At 38.7% G+C, this 20,158-nt stretch overlaps 1 protein-coding gene and 1 long non-coding RNA gene across 6 annotated transcripts in view; both read left to right on the top strand.

Moving 5' to 3' along the window:
* Nucleotides 1–20,158, top strand: part of PHEX (phosphate regulating endopeptidase homolog X-linked) — a 140,559-nt gene that overhangs the window by 93,450 nt on the left and 26,951 nt on the right. For all 5 annotated transcript variants that reach the window (XM_038397218.2, XM_038397225.2, XM_038397240.2 and 2 more), the window contains 2 exons: nucleotides 3,913–4,016; nucleotides 14,519–14,577. In XM_038397218.2, the coding sequence (XP_038253146.1) occupies nucleotides 3,913–4,016; nucleotides 14,519–14,577 (163 nt within the window). The remainder of the gene's footprint in view (nucleotides 1–3,912; nucleotides 4,017–14,518; nucleotides 14,578–20,158) is intronic.
* On the top strand, nucleotides 16,566–18,521 carry LOC122458006. The gene is made up of 2 exons (XR_006277826.1): nucleotides 16,566–17,806; nucleotides 18,049–18,521. It is a non-coding gene; the product is annotated as an uncharacterized LOC122458006 (long non-coding RNA).

The following is a 20,158-nucleotide window of genomic DNA, read 5'->3' on the forward strand; positions in this document are numbered from 1 at the left end:
CCCCCAGGGAGCACAGTCGGTTCCTGCGGGAGGGAGACCTGATACAGTAGAAACAGAAGACTAGCTACATTATGCATGGACACAAGGGGGTGATTTAATGTTGGGTGTGGCCAACCATAGCCATCATCAATCATTTTTCCAGAATTATCACTAGAATAAATTGATGGTTGCTAGAGCTTGTAGCAGACTTGTTAAGTACCAAACATTGCATTGAAATAAAGTTCCAGTGTAAAATACTGGCTTTGTCATCACTGAGGGGACTGTCCTGTCTGTGAGGAGTTAAAATAGCTGAAAAATGAAAATAATGCACTTCTTTCATTAATGTATTTAAATTGTATCAAGCTGATGCTATTAAACTTCATGGTAAGAGATTTAAAAACAAACAAGAGAAAGCAATAGAAAATACATCTTTGGAAACAATCCTGCCATGGCAGGGGGATGGACTAAGTAATCTAATAGATCTTTTCCAAATCTAATTTACATGGGTGTCCAGTGCAGCAGTCTTCATACAAGAAGAATCTGCATTGATTTAAATAGGAGTCATGCTATCGTGAGGATTGCAAGATCTGGACTTATGACACCATGAATATTGGGTTTGATTCTCCTCTAACTTGCACCAGATTTATGCCAGGGTAGCTTTACAGATTTTCAACAGAGATACTCCTTGTTTCCACCTCTGTCTGTGAGAGGATGGACCAGGCCTATTAATTGTAAAATATATCTGGGCAGTTTTAATACACCCAGAGTATTCTTTTCAAGATAAAAATGTTCCAACACAAATTTTGTATTTAATAATAAAACAAAATAACCCCCAAACATTCCCCTCAAAATAAACTGCAACAAACTACAGTAATACGTTTTCTATCCAAATGTTACAAATTATTATTACAAGCTTGGGCTGTTTTTCCTAATAGTATGAATATTGATAACTGTGCCTAGAAGCCCCAGATAAGATACAGCATTACAGACTCATTGCTAGGCATTGTTCAAACACATAGTAAAAGATAATTCCTGCTCCAAAGACTTCTCAATCTCAGGGCTTGTCTACATTACCCGCTGGATCGACGGGCAGCGATCAATCCGGCAGGGGTTGATTTATAGCGTCTACTCTAGACGTGATAAATTGACCACCGAATGCTCTCCTGTCGACTCCGGTACTCCACCAGAGTGAGAGGCACAGCTAGAGTTGACAGGGGAGTGGAAGCAGTCGACTCACCGCGGTGAAGACACTGCGGTGAGTAGATCTAAGTATGTTGACTTCAACTACATTATTCACGTAGCTGAAGATGTATAACTTGGATCGATTTCCCCCCCCCCCACTCCCCAGTATAGACCAGACCTCAGTATACAAGACTGACAAAGGGTGAGAGAAAGGAAGTATTTTTATCCCCATTTTACTGATGAGGAACTGTTTCACAGTGTGAGTGAAGTGACTTGGCCAAGGTCACACAGGAAAGCTGTAGTAGAGACACAAATTAAACCCACATCTTCTAAGTCTCAGTCTAATGCTTTAACTACAAGACCATCCTTCCTGGAGAACATGTTGTTTCCAGCTATAGGAAAACCTGGAATAGCCACAAACAGGACTTACATCTACATCAAGATCAAATAACAGAAGATATTGCTTCTCGGGCAAGAGAGAAATATTTACTTTATTACCAGGTTGTTTGCATGGACAAACCAAGCTACTCAACATACTGGCATGAAAAAGATAAACATTCCTAGGCTTAAAATGATCTAACATTCATAAAAAGAAAAGGAGTACTTTTGGCACCTTAGAGACTGACAAGTTTATTTGAGCATAGTCTCTAAGGTGCCACAAGTACTCCTTTTTTTTTTTGCGAATACAGACTAACACGGCTGCTACTCTGAAACCTAACATTCATAGAGTTCTTTTGCAATGGTACTGTTGCAAAAAATTGCTCCAGTATAACTGGCGATAGTACACAGACAAAAACCAACTAAACAAGGCATTGTTAAATATGGCATAGTTCACTCAGAACTCTAAGAAGGAAAAACTCGACAAGTCTGGTCCCTGCCGAGGGAAACCGTGTAGAGAGGAGATATTGTGAACCTTTATCATCTGTGTTAATGGGATAGAGGAGAAGCCATTCAGGTGATGGACTCACTCACTGACATAAGCAGTATGTTTGTAAGTCTGGGCCCTAAAAATGCAACACAGTAGATTGGTACTGAAGTGTAACTTTGTCCCAAACTTGAGAATTTCCTGAAAGGATGATTGGGATATGAGCAGGTTTTATGTAATATTAACAGCATTTTTCTTGCATGGCTAGTCATATTTGAGAAATTTGGTAATAGATTCTGCAATGTGAACCCTCATATTTGTAAATGCTGCTAACATGAGTTATGGTAGAGAAGCATAGCTAGATTCCTTTGAGGGGGAGTTGTGCAAAATATTTGCCATGAAATGCAAAATTACACAAACATCACTTCTATTTGAACATTTTGTTGCATACTTTTTAGAGCAAAATGGACCTGTTTTCATGTGAAAATGGCTTTACATAATACCACCTGTAGAAATTCATGTTTTTCACGTTTTCAACTTGTACATAGCATATCATCAACATTTTTTCTCAAAGTGAAATTTTAGGGAGTGCAAATTGCAGTAACCAATATGGCAAATATTTCCCTAGAAATCTTCTGACACATTTAATTTCACACAGCTCTAGTTTGATTCTAGTGCTGACTAATCGCCTCTCTAATTCAGAATTAAATGACTCACCTAAAACAGAAAATATGGGTGTTTTTCATTTTAAGCACTAATATAGAGGACCCCTTACTGATTGACCTATTATGGTGATTTACAGGAAGTAGATATTTGTGCTCTAGAAATTGTTCTGAGCAACTGATTGATTTCATATAAGACACTAAATAGCAATCAGATCATAATGACCTACAGTCACTGATAGCACAGCCTGAATTTGAACTAGCGACCCATAGGTGGTTGTATCCAATTATCAGTCCTTTGAGCTGTCCAGTGTAAACAATCATGGATGTACCTGTCTCCACTGTTGTGATAAAACATTTATTAATCCTTAGGGTTTCATTTGAAAAAAATAAATAGCTGATGTCAATTATTAAAACTCCCAGGGAAGATCAATTTTTGCTCATAAACTTCTCATGTTTAAACGCATGCTCAGGCTTAGCTTGTACTCATCAGTTGTCAGGCTCATTAACTCTTTGTGTGTGCCCTAGACCTGGATTAAATGTAATTCACCTTTGTCCCTGCAATTTTTAATATTATCTTATACCCAAATTTGTATGGCTAGATACTGAAAAACACTTAGGCCTCCCATGGTATAGTAGATATCTGTGTATAACATTTGATTATGGCAATAACTGATGAAAGAAAATAATAAAAATGTTTAAAACCCCCTCGTTTTAAAAATGGTATGAGATTATTAGGTTTATTTAGAAAAAAATTTCTTACTGACACCTATATAAATAAAAGATCCAAAACCAGTTAGCTGATGGCACAGAAAATATTTTAAACCAAAACTATTAATGAAATAATGTTACCCAGAATGTTTGTGTTAGAACAGGGACTTGAACCCAGACATCCTGAGTCCTACTTCATTGTCTTTACCATATGACCATCCCGCCACCCAAGGTGATGGACAAAGTGTTGAGATCCTCCTGTATACCTACTCTGCTCATGACCCTTCCCTTATGTAGGGTGACCCTAGAGATTCCACAGGGTGGAGGTCCTGGGGAAGCCTTCTGCAATGGGGTGGATTTTATCCTAACTGTTGTAATGTGAATACTGTCATTACCTTAACCAAATAATTTTTAGTCATTATTATTATTATCTTGTTACTGTTGAAGTTCTGATTCTTTTCATGTAATCGTTGTCTGTTGGTCATGTTTAATGGTTATGATTTATTTACACAGATGAAGTTTTCAGAAAATGACTATTTTGGCAACGTACTGCAGACCCGCAAATATCTGGCCCAGTCTGACTTCTACTGGCTTAGAAAAGAAGTTCCAAAAACAGAGTGAGTAGGCAAACATGTACATTGATTAAAATTACACACAGTGCCTCATTGTGAAGGAATAACACTACAGAAAAAAATCTATAGTTACTCAGAAATGCTTGTAAATATTTGTATCTTAACAAACTTCTTAAAAATTCTGGGCAGTCCTGTTCCAGTCCAGCATCACACTCTTCATATTCATGGAGCTTTAAATGTTTAATTTAATGAAAAGAAAGAGTAATTTGAATCTCAGTTAAAATTGGATTATTTCTCTTGAACTCAGTAAGAATTTAGAATGGCACAGTAGGGATTTTATTCAATACATTTTCCATTAATAGAATATTAAGAGATAATATTGTTATTACTAATAGCAGCCAGCATTGTTAGTTACTTGCTGTTGATAGCAGTGATGTGGAATTAGAGAAAATTAAATTAATTTTAACATTTTAAATTTATTTTTAAAATTACAATAATAAGATGTATTGTATACAATAGTCTAACACACATGAATAATCAAATCTTTTTTCTTTCTGATGGGTAATCAAATCCTTAAAATTCTAATTAAAACATATACAGAAGTCAGTGTAATTGCACTATTCAAAAATGACCTTTTCTGTATAAAACCTTTAAAGTCAGCACTGATGCATAGCTACGCTGGTCATATTTCATATAGATATTGTCATCTTTAGGTTTAAAGGTCATTTTCCACATTGCAACTAAATATGATAGTTGTCTCCAGTATATTATTAATCCCTATAAATCAGATTATGTTATGCTTACTCATGTTGTGTTTCACCTTACACCGTGAGTGGTCCCCTTGACTCAATGAGACTACTCAAAGGGTGATGTACTGTACTATTCCCTGTTAGTAAGGGTATCAGAATTTGGCCCTATATTTTGGGGCATAGTCCTTGGTTTTAGCAGCTTAACTTCAACAGAGTGTGTCATTGCTAACATCTCATGAACACATTACCTTGAAAGCAGAAGGGTTAATTCTGAATGGATGATTTTGAAGACTCTCCTATAGTATTGTATGCCACAGTTAGATCATGATAATATATTCTCTTTAGCCCATCATGAGTTTCCAGAGAGCAGTGCAATAACATTTTCTCCTTTATAGAAAAGGAGATAAACACCCTCTATCCTTCAGTCTTGCAAAAGGAATTTTTTAGCTGCATTAATGTGCACTGAATAGGTTCTTAGTATGAAGGGAAATGTCATCTTGCAGAAAATTATTTGGCAGGTAATCCCTGAAATATACACCTTTAGGGCCGTACTCTGAGAATTTCCACATCACTGATATGCTTAAAAAATAAGGGATTTACTCCCCTGGTCACCAAGAGATAGAATATAACTTCTCCCTCTTATCCTGTTTCTCTTCATTCAAGAAGAACTTGAAGGCATTTTTACTCTCATCGTAGCATGGTAGATCCGGTTGGTCTTTCTTTGCCCTTTAGCTACATTCAAAAAGAAGATTAACAGACCTAATGTCCACACAGGGTGAGATTGTGGGTCACCTGATGCCTGTGTGAAGTGGAGGAAGGAGGTGTAAAGTGCCTCCTTACTCTCCTGAGTGTGCTACCCATATTGTAGATTACAGAATGGTGGGGGAGAGCAGCATCCGAAGGGTCACTACTGTGCAAGGTGGTGGGGAGTGTGCAGAGCCTTAATTTCATTCACCTCCACAACAGTTGCTCCAGGCCACCTAGCTGAACTGATGAAAAGTGGGAAGTGAAACCTGCCAGGTGAAATGCTGATGCAAATTACTTCTCCCATGAAGCAAAACGGGGAACCAGGGACCAAGTTTTGAGTCTGAGAGTCGCACTTTAATTACCAGTCTCTTCCTTACGCAGCAGAACTACACGTTACCCCTTCCTCAAAGCTCATTGCAACCCCACAATTTGCCCATGATAATCAGTATGTTTGGTTATTATTCTCCTATAAATCTTTGACATTATACATAATGGATGGTAGCACAGTTTGAACTATATATACTTGCCATGCACACAGGTAGCTAAAACATTAAGAACCACTAGTGCTTCTGTTATAAACTTCTACTTTATCTTAAGGTGGTTATAATTCAACAGTAATAATTCACACCAGGCTAACATGTGAGATGTGGTCTTAAAAAAGATCAGTTTTGCCACATTTAAGCGAAGAGTCAAAGAGACATGATTATACTTCTCTGATGTTTTTACAGTAGAACTAAATGCTTTTCTGTTTCTCATGGAATTGTGCAGGTCATTAGTTACTGTTGTGGTTTGGTACTGTGCATGTATAATAAAAATAATTATAACACACTCATTATTTGGCTTCTGTCCACATACAATAACCTTTTACAAAGTGTTTTGATATGCAGACCTATAAGGACATCATGAATGGAGCCCTGGAAATCCAGAGGTATCCGCTCTATATCTGCACACTATTTTTGCAGATTGCCAATTGGCTGCGGATACAAATATTGTATCTGCGCAGGGCTCTAATCATGAACTGGCTCAGAGCGGGATCAATAACTATTTAGTATGGATTTTCCTGGCTATGGTACTGGGTCTGTCAGAATAATGATATTAAACCAACATAGGTAATATAACCAGAAAAGTAACAATGCTGTATTGATTTACCAAATACAACAGGTTTCTAGATAGTAATATTACAAACTGCGCTAATTTGCCTCAGCACAGCAAGCTAAAAGGAAAATCACAGTGATTGTTCTTTTAATTATCAAAGGGCCAGAGGAGAATTGTGAGAATGGATGAGAGTCACAAGTAGGAAGAGACAAAGGATTTTGGAGGGCAAGTGGAAATGGCTGGATTTTGTGTATATGGAGATAGGGGCTGGTTAGAATTGGAACTGATGAGAAGAAAAATGGAAATCTATCATTTTGACAATTTTTTAAATCAAAATTTTGACAACTACAAACTCCCCTCTACTTTTAATTGGAGAAATCAGTAGAGCTGTAGAGATACACTTATCCCTTGTGTGAAGTTCAAGTATCAGTGGAGAGACTCAAGCAAGGGGTTCAATGGAACAGCAGACAGACAAGGAAGATGCTAAATGGAGTATGTTGAGTGGATTAGAGCAGAGAGCGGCAAAAGGCAGGCAGACCAGTATAGAGAAGGTTATGACAGTCCAGGTAAAAGATAATGAGGTTGGGGACTGTTTTAGCAGTATTTGTTGTCTGTCCATGGGCATATATGTGCACATTTTTTAGACTTGTTTTGAATGTTCAGAGAACAATAAAATGGCTAATCTCAGTGTCTGTATAGAGCCTTCATAGCCCTATCAGCAAATGAATAAACACTGCCTCCCAGAGAACTTTGTTTTTTATTGCATAGGATGCATCGTGACACTATAATGAATCTGAGTATACCTCTGTGTTTGGTACTTCTCTAATACTAATCCTCCTCCTTTAAAGTCCAGACACTACCCTTAAGACTTTACAGTCTGGGAAAATCTTTCATCAGGCTCACTAGGATGTAGAGACTGGAGTCATAAGCAGCTGATGGCAATATTCTTGGGATAGTGGGAGCTACACTGTGTAAGCTAAAGAAGTACTAAGTACTAAGCAGAAATTTAAATTGGTTGGTATAATTCCTTGAACTTCTTCTAATTTTAATTTGGTTTCTGGAACATTCTTTTACCCCATACTCTTACCCAGAGAGGTTACTGGGAAAAAGGCCTCCAACTGTGCTGCTTGGATGGCTGTGGTTAAGGAAGGTCACACCAGCATGTGCTTCATATGGATGGGCAGGTCTGCTGAATTCAGCTATCTCAGGAGACAAAAAAGCGGTGAAGAGGCTGATGGCTGCTTTAGACATGTTCAGCTATTGCATCAGTAAACCTGTGAGGGGGGTGGCTGCTCTGCAGAAGAGAAGGCTTAAAAAGAGCCACCTATGACTTTTACCCACTCTTTGGGCATCATTTAAAGTGGTGGTATGGCAGTAAAGATGGGCCCAGCATGGCCAGCTGTCACAGGATGCCCTTGCTGCATCACTGCTGCCCCTGCCTTGGGGAGAGAGAAAGCAGCCTGTTGTGTGGGTTCTTAGTGCCTAGCCACCTATTTGCAAAAGAAAGTGCATTTAACCAGAATAACAGGTGACATGAGGGAATATTAAGATGCACAGACTCCAAGCAGAGGCAGACTCTTTCTTCTATGTCGTCTTTTTGTCTCAGACATGCCAATAATAGGTGAAAAGAGGCTTAGGTTTATAATTTAACTGGTAACAGAGCAGCTGGTAACTCTCAGATATTTTGACACTGTTCTTTCATCTACCCTTATGGCTAGGTTTTGTGGCATGGGTAGTATAGATCAGCGGTCTCAAACTTCATTGTGCCGTGACCCCTTTTTGACAAAAAAAAAATTACTACACAATCCCAGAAGGGGGGACTAAAGCCTGAGCCCGCCTCTGACCCGGGCAAGGGGGCCAAAGCTGAAGTCCAAGGGCTTCAGCCCCAGGGGGAGGGGACTGTAAACTGAACCCTGCCACCCAGGGCTGAAGCCAAAGCCTGAGTCCTACCACTCAGGACAAAGCCCTTGGGCTTCGCCTTTGGCCCTGGACCCCAGCAAGTCTAATGCCAGTACTGGTGACCCCATTAAAACAGGGTCGTGACCCATTTTGGGGTCCCAACCCACAGTTTGAGTACCCCTGGTATAGAAGATCAAACACAGTTCTAAATTTTTTGCAGAGCCTAGATATAAGTCAAAACAGCCTGAGTTCAGGATGGACAGGCAGAGCAATTTATGAATTTACTTAATTTTTAAATTTAACATACAAATGTAACATAACATTAACTTATAGATTTTGGTATCTTAATTTGCTTTATCTCATTGAAGGGACATGGCAGATTCTGAATGAAGTTGTATTTAGTCTGAAGTGATGCAATTTCAGTGGATTCACTCTACTGCCTCTCATGAAATATGCTGCCTGATGCATTTGAGCAAGGTGCGCCACAGGACTCCTGAATTTCACTGCAACTGTCTATTAATTTATAATGTGCCTATCTCTATGGTATCTCAGTGCCAAATTAAGAATTGCACTTTGTCAGTAAAATATTCTATTCTCCCTGTCTCCTTAAAACAACCAGTTTTCCTTAACCTTTTGTTCCTGTCTGTTTAAAAATGTATCCCTGAGAAATTATGCAGGAACATTCTTCAGCCCTCATTTCAGGGGAGCTTTTACAAAAATTGGGTTTTGCATCATGCTGTGTAAGCATCATATTTGTCTCATTCTGATGTCATGGAGTTTCACAGCTGAGGGTCCTCCATCAAGAATGCTTTGTTGTCATTGAATACAATTGTCTTGTTGGTTACGGAGAGGGAAGTGGTCTACAAGATAGACCCTGTGCCAAGTCTTAAAGATAAGTTCAAGGACTGTGAAGTAGATCCAGCCAATGGAGGCAGGTAGAACAGTGATATGATATACTGTCTTGGCCTTTCATGATGGGCTGCTTAGTGTTGTATAAACTGGCATTCCCACCAACCTTTACCATCAACCCAGGCAGAGTGAGGTACAGTAATCCAACTTCGAAGTGTCAAATACATTTATTGTAATGGTTAGGTCCTCATCCAAGAAGAATAGGTGCAGACTCCTCAGCCTAGCCAAAGGCATTTCTTGCCATTGATATTATCTTTGTGTCCTGTAATAGTGATGAGTCCAATCTGGCCCTAAAGATAAGAAGCCAAGCAACAATAAAAGGGTGTGGGGAGAGGGATAAAACATAATATATTGTAAGTATCAGTTATCCTCAGAAGGTCCTAGAACTAGGTGGCAATTTAGTCCTTGGGTCAATCTTGAGGAGGGATTTGGAGAAGAAGAGCATAATGACCTTTAGATAAGTCCAGGGAGGACTTTCCATATGTAAGTGGTGGGGTAGAAAGAAGTGCAAAGGCAGTTGTGAGAGAAGGGGGACAAACACCAGGGTTGAGGCTGAAATTCTGGTGGATACTTGCCTATATTCCAAGATACTTTGAAATTCAAAAATAAATGTTCAGTATTTCAGATGTGGCCTTGAGGTTCCTTCCTCAGACGACGGAATCTAAATTGGTGGTTAGTCTTGCAGACCATTGCAAAGTCATGCAGTTTGGCCTGTGGGTGAGCCCCACTTTCCAAGTTTCTGCATCATTCACCAATAGTTGCTCTGACTGCTGATGTGAATGGATGTGAAATTGAAATACAGTATAAATAAATGTTTCTATTTCTTGACTCCTCTCCCCCCCCACCCCCAACCACCTGTCGACTTCTGACTTTCACTGTTTTACTAAAATATTTCCACCATTTCATTACTTTGTTACCGAGATTTTTTTTCTGGAAAAAGCCTTTCTCTTAAATAAAACTCTGCAGGGAGGATTACCCTTAGCAATTAGAGTCCATAAAATGACGGATATTTAAGACATGCCTATGACATCATTCTTTGATGTTTCAATTGATTAATTCTCTGGTTCCTGCATTGTAAAAAAGGCAGCACAACGCTGAAAATAAAATGAGAGAGGGAGACTGATTAATGTATTGATTAAAGAATGTACACTGCCATTTTAAGATTCTATTCTTTATTGCACAATTTAACTAAGAATTGCAATTGCCAACAAAAGCACATTAAGACTATAACTCCACAGAAAACTAATTCCGTTGCTTGTTTTACAGTAATGTCACTTAAAGCGTACATTTTCCAGGCTCTGATTATCTCGCCTTCTACCTTCTTTCTATCCTACTTCCTCCCCATGTGCCTTTGTTCTGTTGCACTCAATACAGTCGCTTGACTCCACTTCCAGTGCAGATGTTTCTTTGATCCCAACCCAGTCCCTCAGCCTCTTCTTGCCCTATCCCCTTACCTATATTTGAAAATGTATGCGGCTTAGTAGCCTTGCCAGAGTCTCTGCTGGGCCAGAAGTGGCTGCTTGCTTCCAGTGTCTCGGTACTTTAGACCAGGGTATCTGCCTGGCATTTGACCGGCCTGGCTGTTGTTTGGTTTTTTTTATGGATTTGCCAGTTGGAAAAAAAAATAATTTAATCTGCCGGGTTTTTTTTTTACATGGGTCTACAGATGTGCATTATTATCACAATACACTTTGATATCTAATGTTAAAAGTTTCTGTGTCCAGCTAAAGATGCTGCAGTGTTCCCACTTCTGTAGTTGAAGTAAGAAAACGCTATTAATCTTACCTATATGTGTTCTCTCTCTACATGCTATAAGTGGCTGTTGAAGGAGGGGGAGTTGCAGAGTTGGCTTGGGGTTGGGGGTTGAGGTTGTGGCTTGCCTTCTTTGGCGGTGGGTGCTTTTTTATTTTGCATTTCAATGGTGGTAACCTTAGCAGCAGGTGGCAATGCCACTTGAAAAAATTTGGCCCAGCTGGACCCTGTCAGGGCAGCAGGGCCACACCTGAGTAGTGCTATGAGCTTGGAGGTTGCAATGCCTGGAGTGAGGAGCCAGGCCCAGCCAGCGCTGTCTCCTCAGGAGCCACAGGAGTAACGGCTGTGTGATGAGTGGGGGGTGGGCTCTGCCACAGGCCTTCCCCTCCCACTCCTCAGTGGTGGCAGAACCCGAACCCCTCTCCCATGACCTCCTACTCAACCTTGGGGCAGGACCTGATCCCCTCCCACCCCCACCCCACCTATTTACTGGGTTGTGACAGGCCATAACCCACTCAGGGACAGGCCCCAATGCCCTTCCCCCAGCCTATATATTGGGTCACACCAGGCCATCAACATTTACAAATAGGTCCTGAGTCTGAAAAGATTGAACACCACGGCTTTAGATCATCTCTTTTAGCTGGTTCTTGGAGTGTATTGTATTTGTGAGCTCACAAGTGTCTCACTTGCACATGATGAAACATAGGTTAGGAAGGCTGTGGGGTGCTGGGAAAGGGTTGTGTTTGGTGGTCTCAGAGAAGGGACCAGACTGTTGGAAATTAAGGAGGTGGTCTCTGAGGCTGTGTAGCTTGGTTTTAAAAGCGCCGAGGAACTTACTGTATGGTTAAGGTTTGGAAGAGCATTCAAGCAAAAGGGAACCTCTGAACTTTTTGTCAGGGTACCCTCCATAAGTAGTGACATTGGTGCAAATCCTAACTTCAGTGAGAATTTTACCCAAGTAAGGATTTCAGGGTCAGGTGTACATGCTGCATCCCGATAAATCTTTCTAAATTTCACTTTCAGATTTCACCTTTCTAAAGGGGAATGAAAATATTTTAAAGCAGAGTAATTCAGAAGGGATTCCTCAACATTTATCTTTCAATATTTGTTGTTTTTAACTTGAAAGGATTTTTGCCTTCTAAGACCTAAATTCAGAGTTGAACGTTTTTATAGCTGCTTTGAATGGCATCACTAATGCTTTGAAAATAACATTCCTTATACTGTTTTCTATAATAGTGAAGTCATTAATTGTAGTAAGAGAAACCCTGAACTCTGCTTTTTGCAGGTAAGTAAAATCAGAACTAACTGGTTTTCTATACCAGTTTGTCCCCCCCCATTTAAAATCATTTTAATATTTTAATCTCTATTGTGCATGTATCCTGTTACTTGGGATTTTAATCTCTCCATCATTTTATATGGCCTGCCATTACCATATAAGCACCTCCCCATTAAAGATTGTGTTATCCTCATACATCCCCATGAAGTTGGAAAGTGCTATTATTGCCATTGTACAGATAGGGGCAGTGAGGCACAGAGATGGTAAGGCCTAGCTTTTAAAAAGGTATTTAGGCATCACTCCATTCAGAATTGCAAGACTTAAGTAACTTAGATGGAAAAGCCTCATTTTCAAAAGTAAAGGCATTTAAGGAGCCTGAGTCGTATTGACTTTCAGTGAGACTTTCTGAAGTTGTTGCTTTAACTTTCTAAAGTTTTGATCTTACATTCTGAAAAAATTCTAGCATCTCATGTGATAACTCAAGAATTTTTCCATACAGACATTTATTACACCTGGGCCTAATTTATCACAAATTACCCATTCATTCTCATTATTTTTATGCTTAATTTTATTTTAATGTTTTCATTATAAAAACCTAAGATGAAATCCTGGCCCCATTGAAGTCAATGGCAAAATTCTCATTGGCCTCAGCAGAGGCAGAATTTCACCTGCAGGGAGGGTCTGACTCTAGTCTCAGTAAAGTCTATGTGACTTTGGCTATTAACTTCAATAGGTGCAGTGTTAATCCATATCTTATTGCAGTACAAGTTCAGCAAGGGTTAATATTAAGTCCTTCAAATCTTGCCGGCGTAGGTTCTGTTACAATATTAGTGGAAAAGCTCCAATATTCTGGTTCCTCCATTGCAAGCTGTGCATTTAGGCTTAGAACACAAAGAGCAGCAAGGAAAACACATGACCAATTGAAAATAATTCTTTTGTGCATTGTTTGCAGACCAGTGCAATATTTGTAACCACAATGGACCTCACTTTTGTTAATAACTAACTAACTCACTCTTTTGTTAATAAATGACATTAGAGGGTGAAAAGATCACTGAGTTGTGGAGCAGTAGGAGATAATGCTTAGCATATTACATCTTCCAGCATTAACTAACCTACTTGTGTAAAGGCCCAATCCTGCTCACACTGACACACAAGTAACTTTACTCAAGTGAGTATTCCCATTGGAAGCAATAGGACTAACTATTTGAGTAATGTTACTCATTTGCATGTTGGTTGGATCAGACTCTACAGTAGGTAAATAAATATATTACTCATTTTACAGGTGGGGAAACTAGAAGATTAAATTGCTAGTCCAGACCATTCAATGAATCAGTGGAAAAGCTGGATTTGAATTTCAGGAGTTCCTGTAACCTCATCCTTTGCATTGTCCCCTAGTCTACAGTACAGAATATTTCACTTCTAGGCCATTGGTTAATAGTTGCTGAAAGCTATTGTAATCTTTACTAATGATAAAATAATTAGCAGTAGTTGCTGAGTGGCCTATGGAAATCATTTTTCTTTCCTTTGTTCTTATTAGAGATACCTCCATATAATTGAAATCATCCTAATAGGCATGGGTAGTCACTTTGTCAGGGGTTGCAGGAAAGAGGCCACTGACTGAAAAGCCTTGACTACTCATTTCTAAATTCAGTCCTCTAATTTCTATAGGTAGTTTCTCCATGAGTTGGTTGAAGTACATTGCTGCGACAGTGCAAAGGATTTTGCACTGCTGCTGTCTATGTGGCAGCTGTTCATTTTAAATAGAGGACTTCATTGTCCAAGGCTGTCAATTTGGCATCTTTCATAAGCACTAAAATCACTTTAAAAAAAACACAAAAATAGAATAAGTGTTAGCAAGCGTACCCTCCAGTCACTGCTCTGTTAAGCACTATTTGATTATAGTCATTTAAAATAATGTCAGTAGATAGATTTAAATGATCCAAAAATCACAGATCGCAATTGACAAAATTGCAGAAATAATTACATTTGCAATGTATCGAATAGCTTTTAATCTCTTGGTTTAATTTAACTGAATTAGCCTTTTATCTTTGATTATTCCATTCACAAGCCCAACACACTGACAACCAATATTTTGTTGCTGTTTATTGCTATTTTTACAGGTGGTTTACTAGTCCAACCACTGTCAATGCTTTCTATAGTGCATCGACCAACCAGATCAGTGAGTACCTGATTTCTTTTTCTTCTTTAATTATTTGTTTGGAAAAGGAAATGTATGAAGGCATACCTTTTCAGCTGATACCAAGAGGAGCTACAGGTATTTGGGACCTCAAAATCAGGCCCAGAGGTGAGTCACATCAGCCACCCCAAAATTTAAACATTTTAAGTTAGTGTACACCACTGAAAATGCAAACTTAAATTCCTTCCATAATCATGCAATAATGCAGCATTTTTTTTACCCGTGAATGTGTACAGAGGAAAGTGGTCCAGATAGTAAGGGATCAATCCTGATCTCCATTATATTTGTGCAAGTCCATTGAAGTCTATGGGCATGAATGGGTATTATAGAATGCTGCATTTGGCCTTAAATTCAGACAAACCAGACAAAAATTTATCTTATAATTACAGTACAACACCTTTTAACCTAATCTTGGATTACTGGTTCCCTTTTTAAAAAAATATTCTGGCCAGCTAGTTTATCTTCATCACACTTTGGTTCCAGGGTTCCTGAAATAATATGGCTGAGATGTTCAAAGCTGTTTAGAGGATCTGGATGCCCAATTCCAATTTGTTTTAATGGGAATTTTGCATCCAAATTTCTTAAGTGATGTTTGAAAATCTCAGACTATATTTCTAAGGCTGGAGGAATGGTAGTGTTATCTTTACCTTGATACTTCTCTTCCACCTCCCAGCTGTGAGAGTTATTGGCAGCAGTATCCTTTCTTTTTCTGTGGTTTCAGGCTCTGCATAGCTCTCTGGCATAACCTCTGTGCTTGGGGGTCCCTTACCACAGGCTTGTCAAAGTTCTTTGGTTGGCTCCCCCACCATTTTCTTAAATCTCTTTTTATCACACTATAAAGTAATTCCTGAAACTAATGGAACGAATATGCCAGACTGAAGGTAGACAGGAAGTCCTGTCTAGTGGTTAAAGTAGGGAATTGGCACTTATGTCGCCTGGATTGTATGCTCAGCTATTCCTGTAATTAACTTGTTCCCCTGCACAAGTCACTTAACTTCTCTGTGGCTTAGTGTACTCATTTGTAAAATGGGTGCAATAATTAGGCACTTATCCTAAAAATAGCCCTAGGTATATTCTGCTCCACTTTTACTGAAAGGTCACCTCTATTAAGCAACTGATTTTTGAGTGATCATTTAAGATAGCTAATCAATTCTGTGATAGTTATCTAAAGTACATATGAAAAATAACTGCCTTTTCCTGTTAAATTAAGAACAAACTTCCCAGGTTTTCAGATTTCTAGTATAGCTAAGGTTAAAGTTTAGCAAGCACAGAATAAAATCTGTTACTGTTACATATACTTTATTATTGAATCCTTTCAAACTTACCACATCATTCAGCTCTCACAGTTGCTCTGACATAGCACATTAAAGAAAGCTATAATGAGCGGCTGGAGTTACTGATGCTGAATTTCACACTCCCTGTGTCTAATGGTATCACGAAGCAGAGAGCTGTCAAATGTAACCAGTCAGTCATGGGTGTAGAAGCAATTGTATTTTATATCATGACTGCTGACCTTGTACTGCTTGCATTTGACCTTGGGTTTTAGATAGTGCTGCTCACTGTCTTTAAGGCTGTTCTCAGGTGCAAAAGAACGTACATGGTCTGAGCTGATCTAGTTCAGAGAGAGCCCGGTATTGTATTTACCTCTGCATGGGAAGGGTCATAAGTGGAACCTTTCATTGTAAACTATGTGAGCTAGGGAGAGGGATACAAAGAGGTACTGTATAACTGGTGGCTCACCATTTTTTAAGATAGGAAATTTAAAATGAACTAGCTCTTGTTGAAAGTCAGAGGGATTTGCTGAACTCTGGAGGCTGGCCCTCAATGCCACTCACTATCAAACCTCCTTTACAAGTTGATAATTCCAGGAAAGACCTCCACCATTATCTGGGATGGAATTCCTGGAAGTATAGAAAATAAATTCATTCAAGAGAGTTGTACTCACTCTCTCAGGAAAACTTCATTCATGAGAGCTACATCTTACCGCTTTGAGTCACGTTTTTAGTAACCATTCATGTTGAATATCCTAAGAGCTGGGGAAAATACTACACAGACTGTGGATATGGAGTCACCTCTTTAAGCAAACTAGATTCTACTAGGTTTAGTGTTTGCTTTTAGTGTGTGACAGGAATATTTGTAGAAATGGTGAATTTTAAATGAATGAGGGGGATTGTTTATGAAAAACAAGTTTTATATTAGTAAGTGATAGGATTTACAGCAGAAACCTAATTCTAAAAGCTAATGGGAGCTAATCAAAATAACCAGTACAACTTGAATTTCAAATACTCACAGCAAGCTGCTTGCAAACAATATATAGACAAAGGACTGTTTTGTTTTGAACAATGAATTTTGAATAGTGAATACATTCTAAATAAGCCTAAATGTTTTATGGACAATTCATAGAAAGAAGTGAGCGTAGTCTTTTGGTGTCTGACAGCTACTGCAATATGTCCCCTTTCTTATGCCCATCTCACTCTAGCAATCCTTCATGCCCAGCTCTGCATTAGTGAGTGGAATACTGGTGGCCTGCTATCCCATCCATATTATATCAATATCCTCATTTAAAGTCAGGCACTCTAGTTCACTCATCTTAGTGTTCAGATTTCTAGCAAGTGTGTATGTATATATAAGTCCGTTTCTCTTATTGCCTATCCCTTACAGCCCCATGTGCCTGCATGGCTTCTATGGCTGCAATATATTTCACTGATATAAACACTTTTCATTAACTACCACTGTATGTTCAAGGAAGCACTGCAAGCTCCAAAAAGGCAAATTGAGTGTTTTCAATTTCATCTTGACTATTATGCCTGCTGTATTGAGTACTGACTCATAAGGAAGAATGCCACCTACTGACTCGCGAGATCTTTCTTAGTAGAAAGAAGAAACATGATGATTAAAAAAATTAATGAATAGATTGGGGAGAATACAGCAAAATTTGCATGAAGATGAAAATGCTATCAGCTTGGTTGAGCTTATGTAAGGCAGATTCCTATTGCCCTGCTCATTGTCTATATTTCACTAATATACAGTATATAGAATCCAGAACCCATTTTTCTAGTTTCGAATTCTTTCTTTTAGATAAAGCAGACCTGTTGACAGTGCAAGTTGTTTTCTCAAAAGAGAGGTAATCAGATATACCAGGTAAAGGAATGCCACAGTGTTAGGGCTATACTGGTTGTCCGTTATAGGCAGTATAATACTGTTATTACAGGTTTCAGAGTAGCAGCCGTGTTAGTCTGTATTCGCAAAAAGAAAAGGAGTACTTGTGGCACCTTAGAGACTAACAAATTTATTAGAGCATAAGCTTTCGTGAGCTACAGCTCACTTCATCGGATGCATTCCACCAAATGCATCCGATGAAGTGAGCTGTAGCTCACGAAAGCTTATGCTCTAATAAATTTGTTAGTCTCTAAGGTGCCACAAGTACTCCTTTTCTTTTTACTGTTATTACAGTTACATCAAAGTATTTTTGTATCTGTTCATTCTGCTTGGTTCCTCTTTCCTTAAATAATTCACTTGTTAATTTAATTGAGGTGTATTAGATTAACCAGTGCAGCTCATTTATTTTTGAATGCAGCCCATTAATTTCTTAACATTTCACCTCATATTTTTGAGTATTTACTAAGCAATGTAACCCACCGATTTTGGGTAGTTTTTACTCAAGGAAGCCATTGTAAGTCATTGCCTTTATAAACAGATCCATGTATCCTGGTATCTGAGTACTCCCTGTATGTAGAATACTGCAAATGCCATGGTTTTAATTGCAACCATTGGTACAGTGCATTGACTGGCTTATCTTTTTCCATAATGGGCTTTTAGGGCCTGATCCAAAATCTATTGAAGTTACTGGAAAGACTGCTATTGACTTCAATAGGCTTTAAATCAGGTTCTTTCTGAATTAGGTACCTAAGTAAATCAATAAATGTGAAAAAAAAAGTCATAACAGAAAGACTTATGGCAAGCGTCTACTACTGTATTTCTATTGAGGAAAGAGTTTAGCATCATTATAGCACTCAAAATGCAATATAACGCTCTGGCCTTTAAAAGACAAAAAATGGAATGCTACAACAAAGAAGAGAACAGGAAACTTGAAATTTGGCAGGCTTAATTTCCTTAACGTGTATAAATATATAACATTTTCTATAAAGTTTTCAAACATAAGCACTTTTGATCAGCTAATTATGATTATAGACAGTGGATTTGCATGGGACGGAGCTAAGTTTAAAACTGAATCAAACTGAATCATATGCTCATTAGATAAGAACATATATTGATGTATCAGATATTGAGCCCCACTGGATAGGTATGAACATATGTAGATACAAGTGTCTTTTTTTATTCACTTATTGTGATATGTCAGTTCCCCTGATGTATGGTGTCAGTCAAGATGCCTCTAATCTACAGAGAGCTGCCTCATTACATTTTAGAGGAAGCACCCTTTCAAAAATTACAGAAAATGCCGGATGAGATCTTGTATCTCCTGCTAAGCGTCTTGAAAGATGTATGTGCTTGATGGTGTTCAGCTGAGGAAAGCTCTCTAGTATCTGGTGGCTAAGGAAATGCAACAAATACAGTCTGTAGCATTCACGATCTCAGAGAAGCAACTGCAGTTTCCTCAGGAGCTCTTTCCTTTTCCTGAAGGACTGGGTTAATCAGAAGTTTACTGACAAAGGAGCAGTTTCAAAATAGTCCATTGGCTTCCTGAAGGCTAATGAGCAGAGCAGTTTTGGAATCAATATTTCTGAGCAGTGTTCTTAATGAAGAGATTCAAGTTGTTCTCTTTTCCTAATGACCAGCGGTCACTTTCACTACATTCACAGGCAAGACAAGGAGCAAGTCTCTTCCCCCCCCCCCTTTCCTGATATTCTTATCTACAAATGCCCAAAATAGAAGAAATTTTTCCTTGTACAGTTTTTGTTTCTGGGGAATCCTAGATATTCCCTTTCCTTAAGAAAAATATGTAAATGTTTTTTGTAAAAATATTCTTTTCCTTTTTTCTAGGTCCTTAAATGGCCCACCTCACCATGCTATTTGAGCCCTCATAAACATTAATGCACTTACCCTCACAAAACCCCTTTGAGAGAGGAAAGTAGCATTATCCCCATTTTCACAACACCTCTATGAGAGATGGAAGTAACAGTATTCCTGTTTTATAGGTGAGGAGAGAGATTAAGCTTCTTTCCCAAAATCAAATGGGAAATCTTTGTCAGAGCTGGGAACTGAAAGTCTATTGAGTCCAATGCCTTTGCCATAATATCCTTTTTCCTCTTTACCTGTGAGCTGAATTTGATCCAATGCACCTACTTTTTAAATTAAGATTTGCACTTATGCACAGTATGGCCCAGTTAGTCTGCCTTCCAGAGTTGATTCTGTTTGTTCTGCGAATTCACAGGATGTTAGGGGTGAAATGACCACTCTTCTTGTTCAACTCCTTGTGTGAGATTGAAACCCTTTGACTTTGGGCCATCACTCAATCTTCTGTTCGTCTGTTACCAATTCTAAACCTCTTAATTTGGATCCACCCTATGAAAATTTGAAAACCATATTACAGATTTTACACACA

The sequence above is a fragment of the Dermochelys coriacea genome, chromosome 1 (assembly GCF_009764565.3).
Source record: "Dermochelys coriacea isolate rDerCor1 chromosome 1, rDerCor1.pri.v4, whole genome shotgun sequence".
NCBI classification, from domain to species: domain Eukaryota; kingdom Metazoa; phylum Chordata; order Testudines; family Dermochelyidae; genus Dermochelys; species Dermochelys coriacea.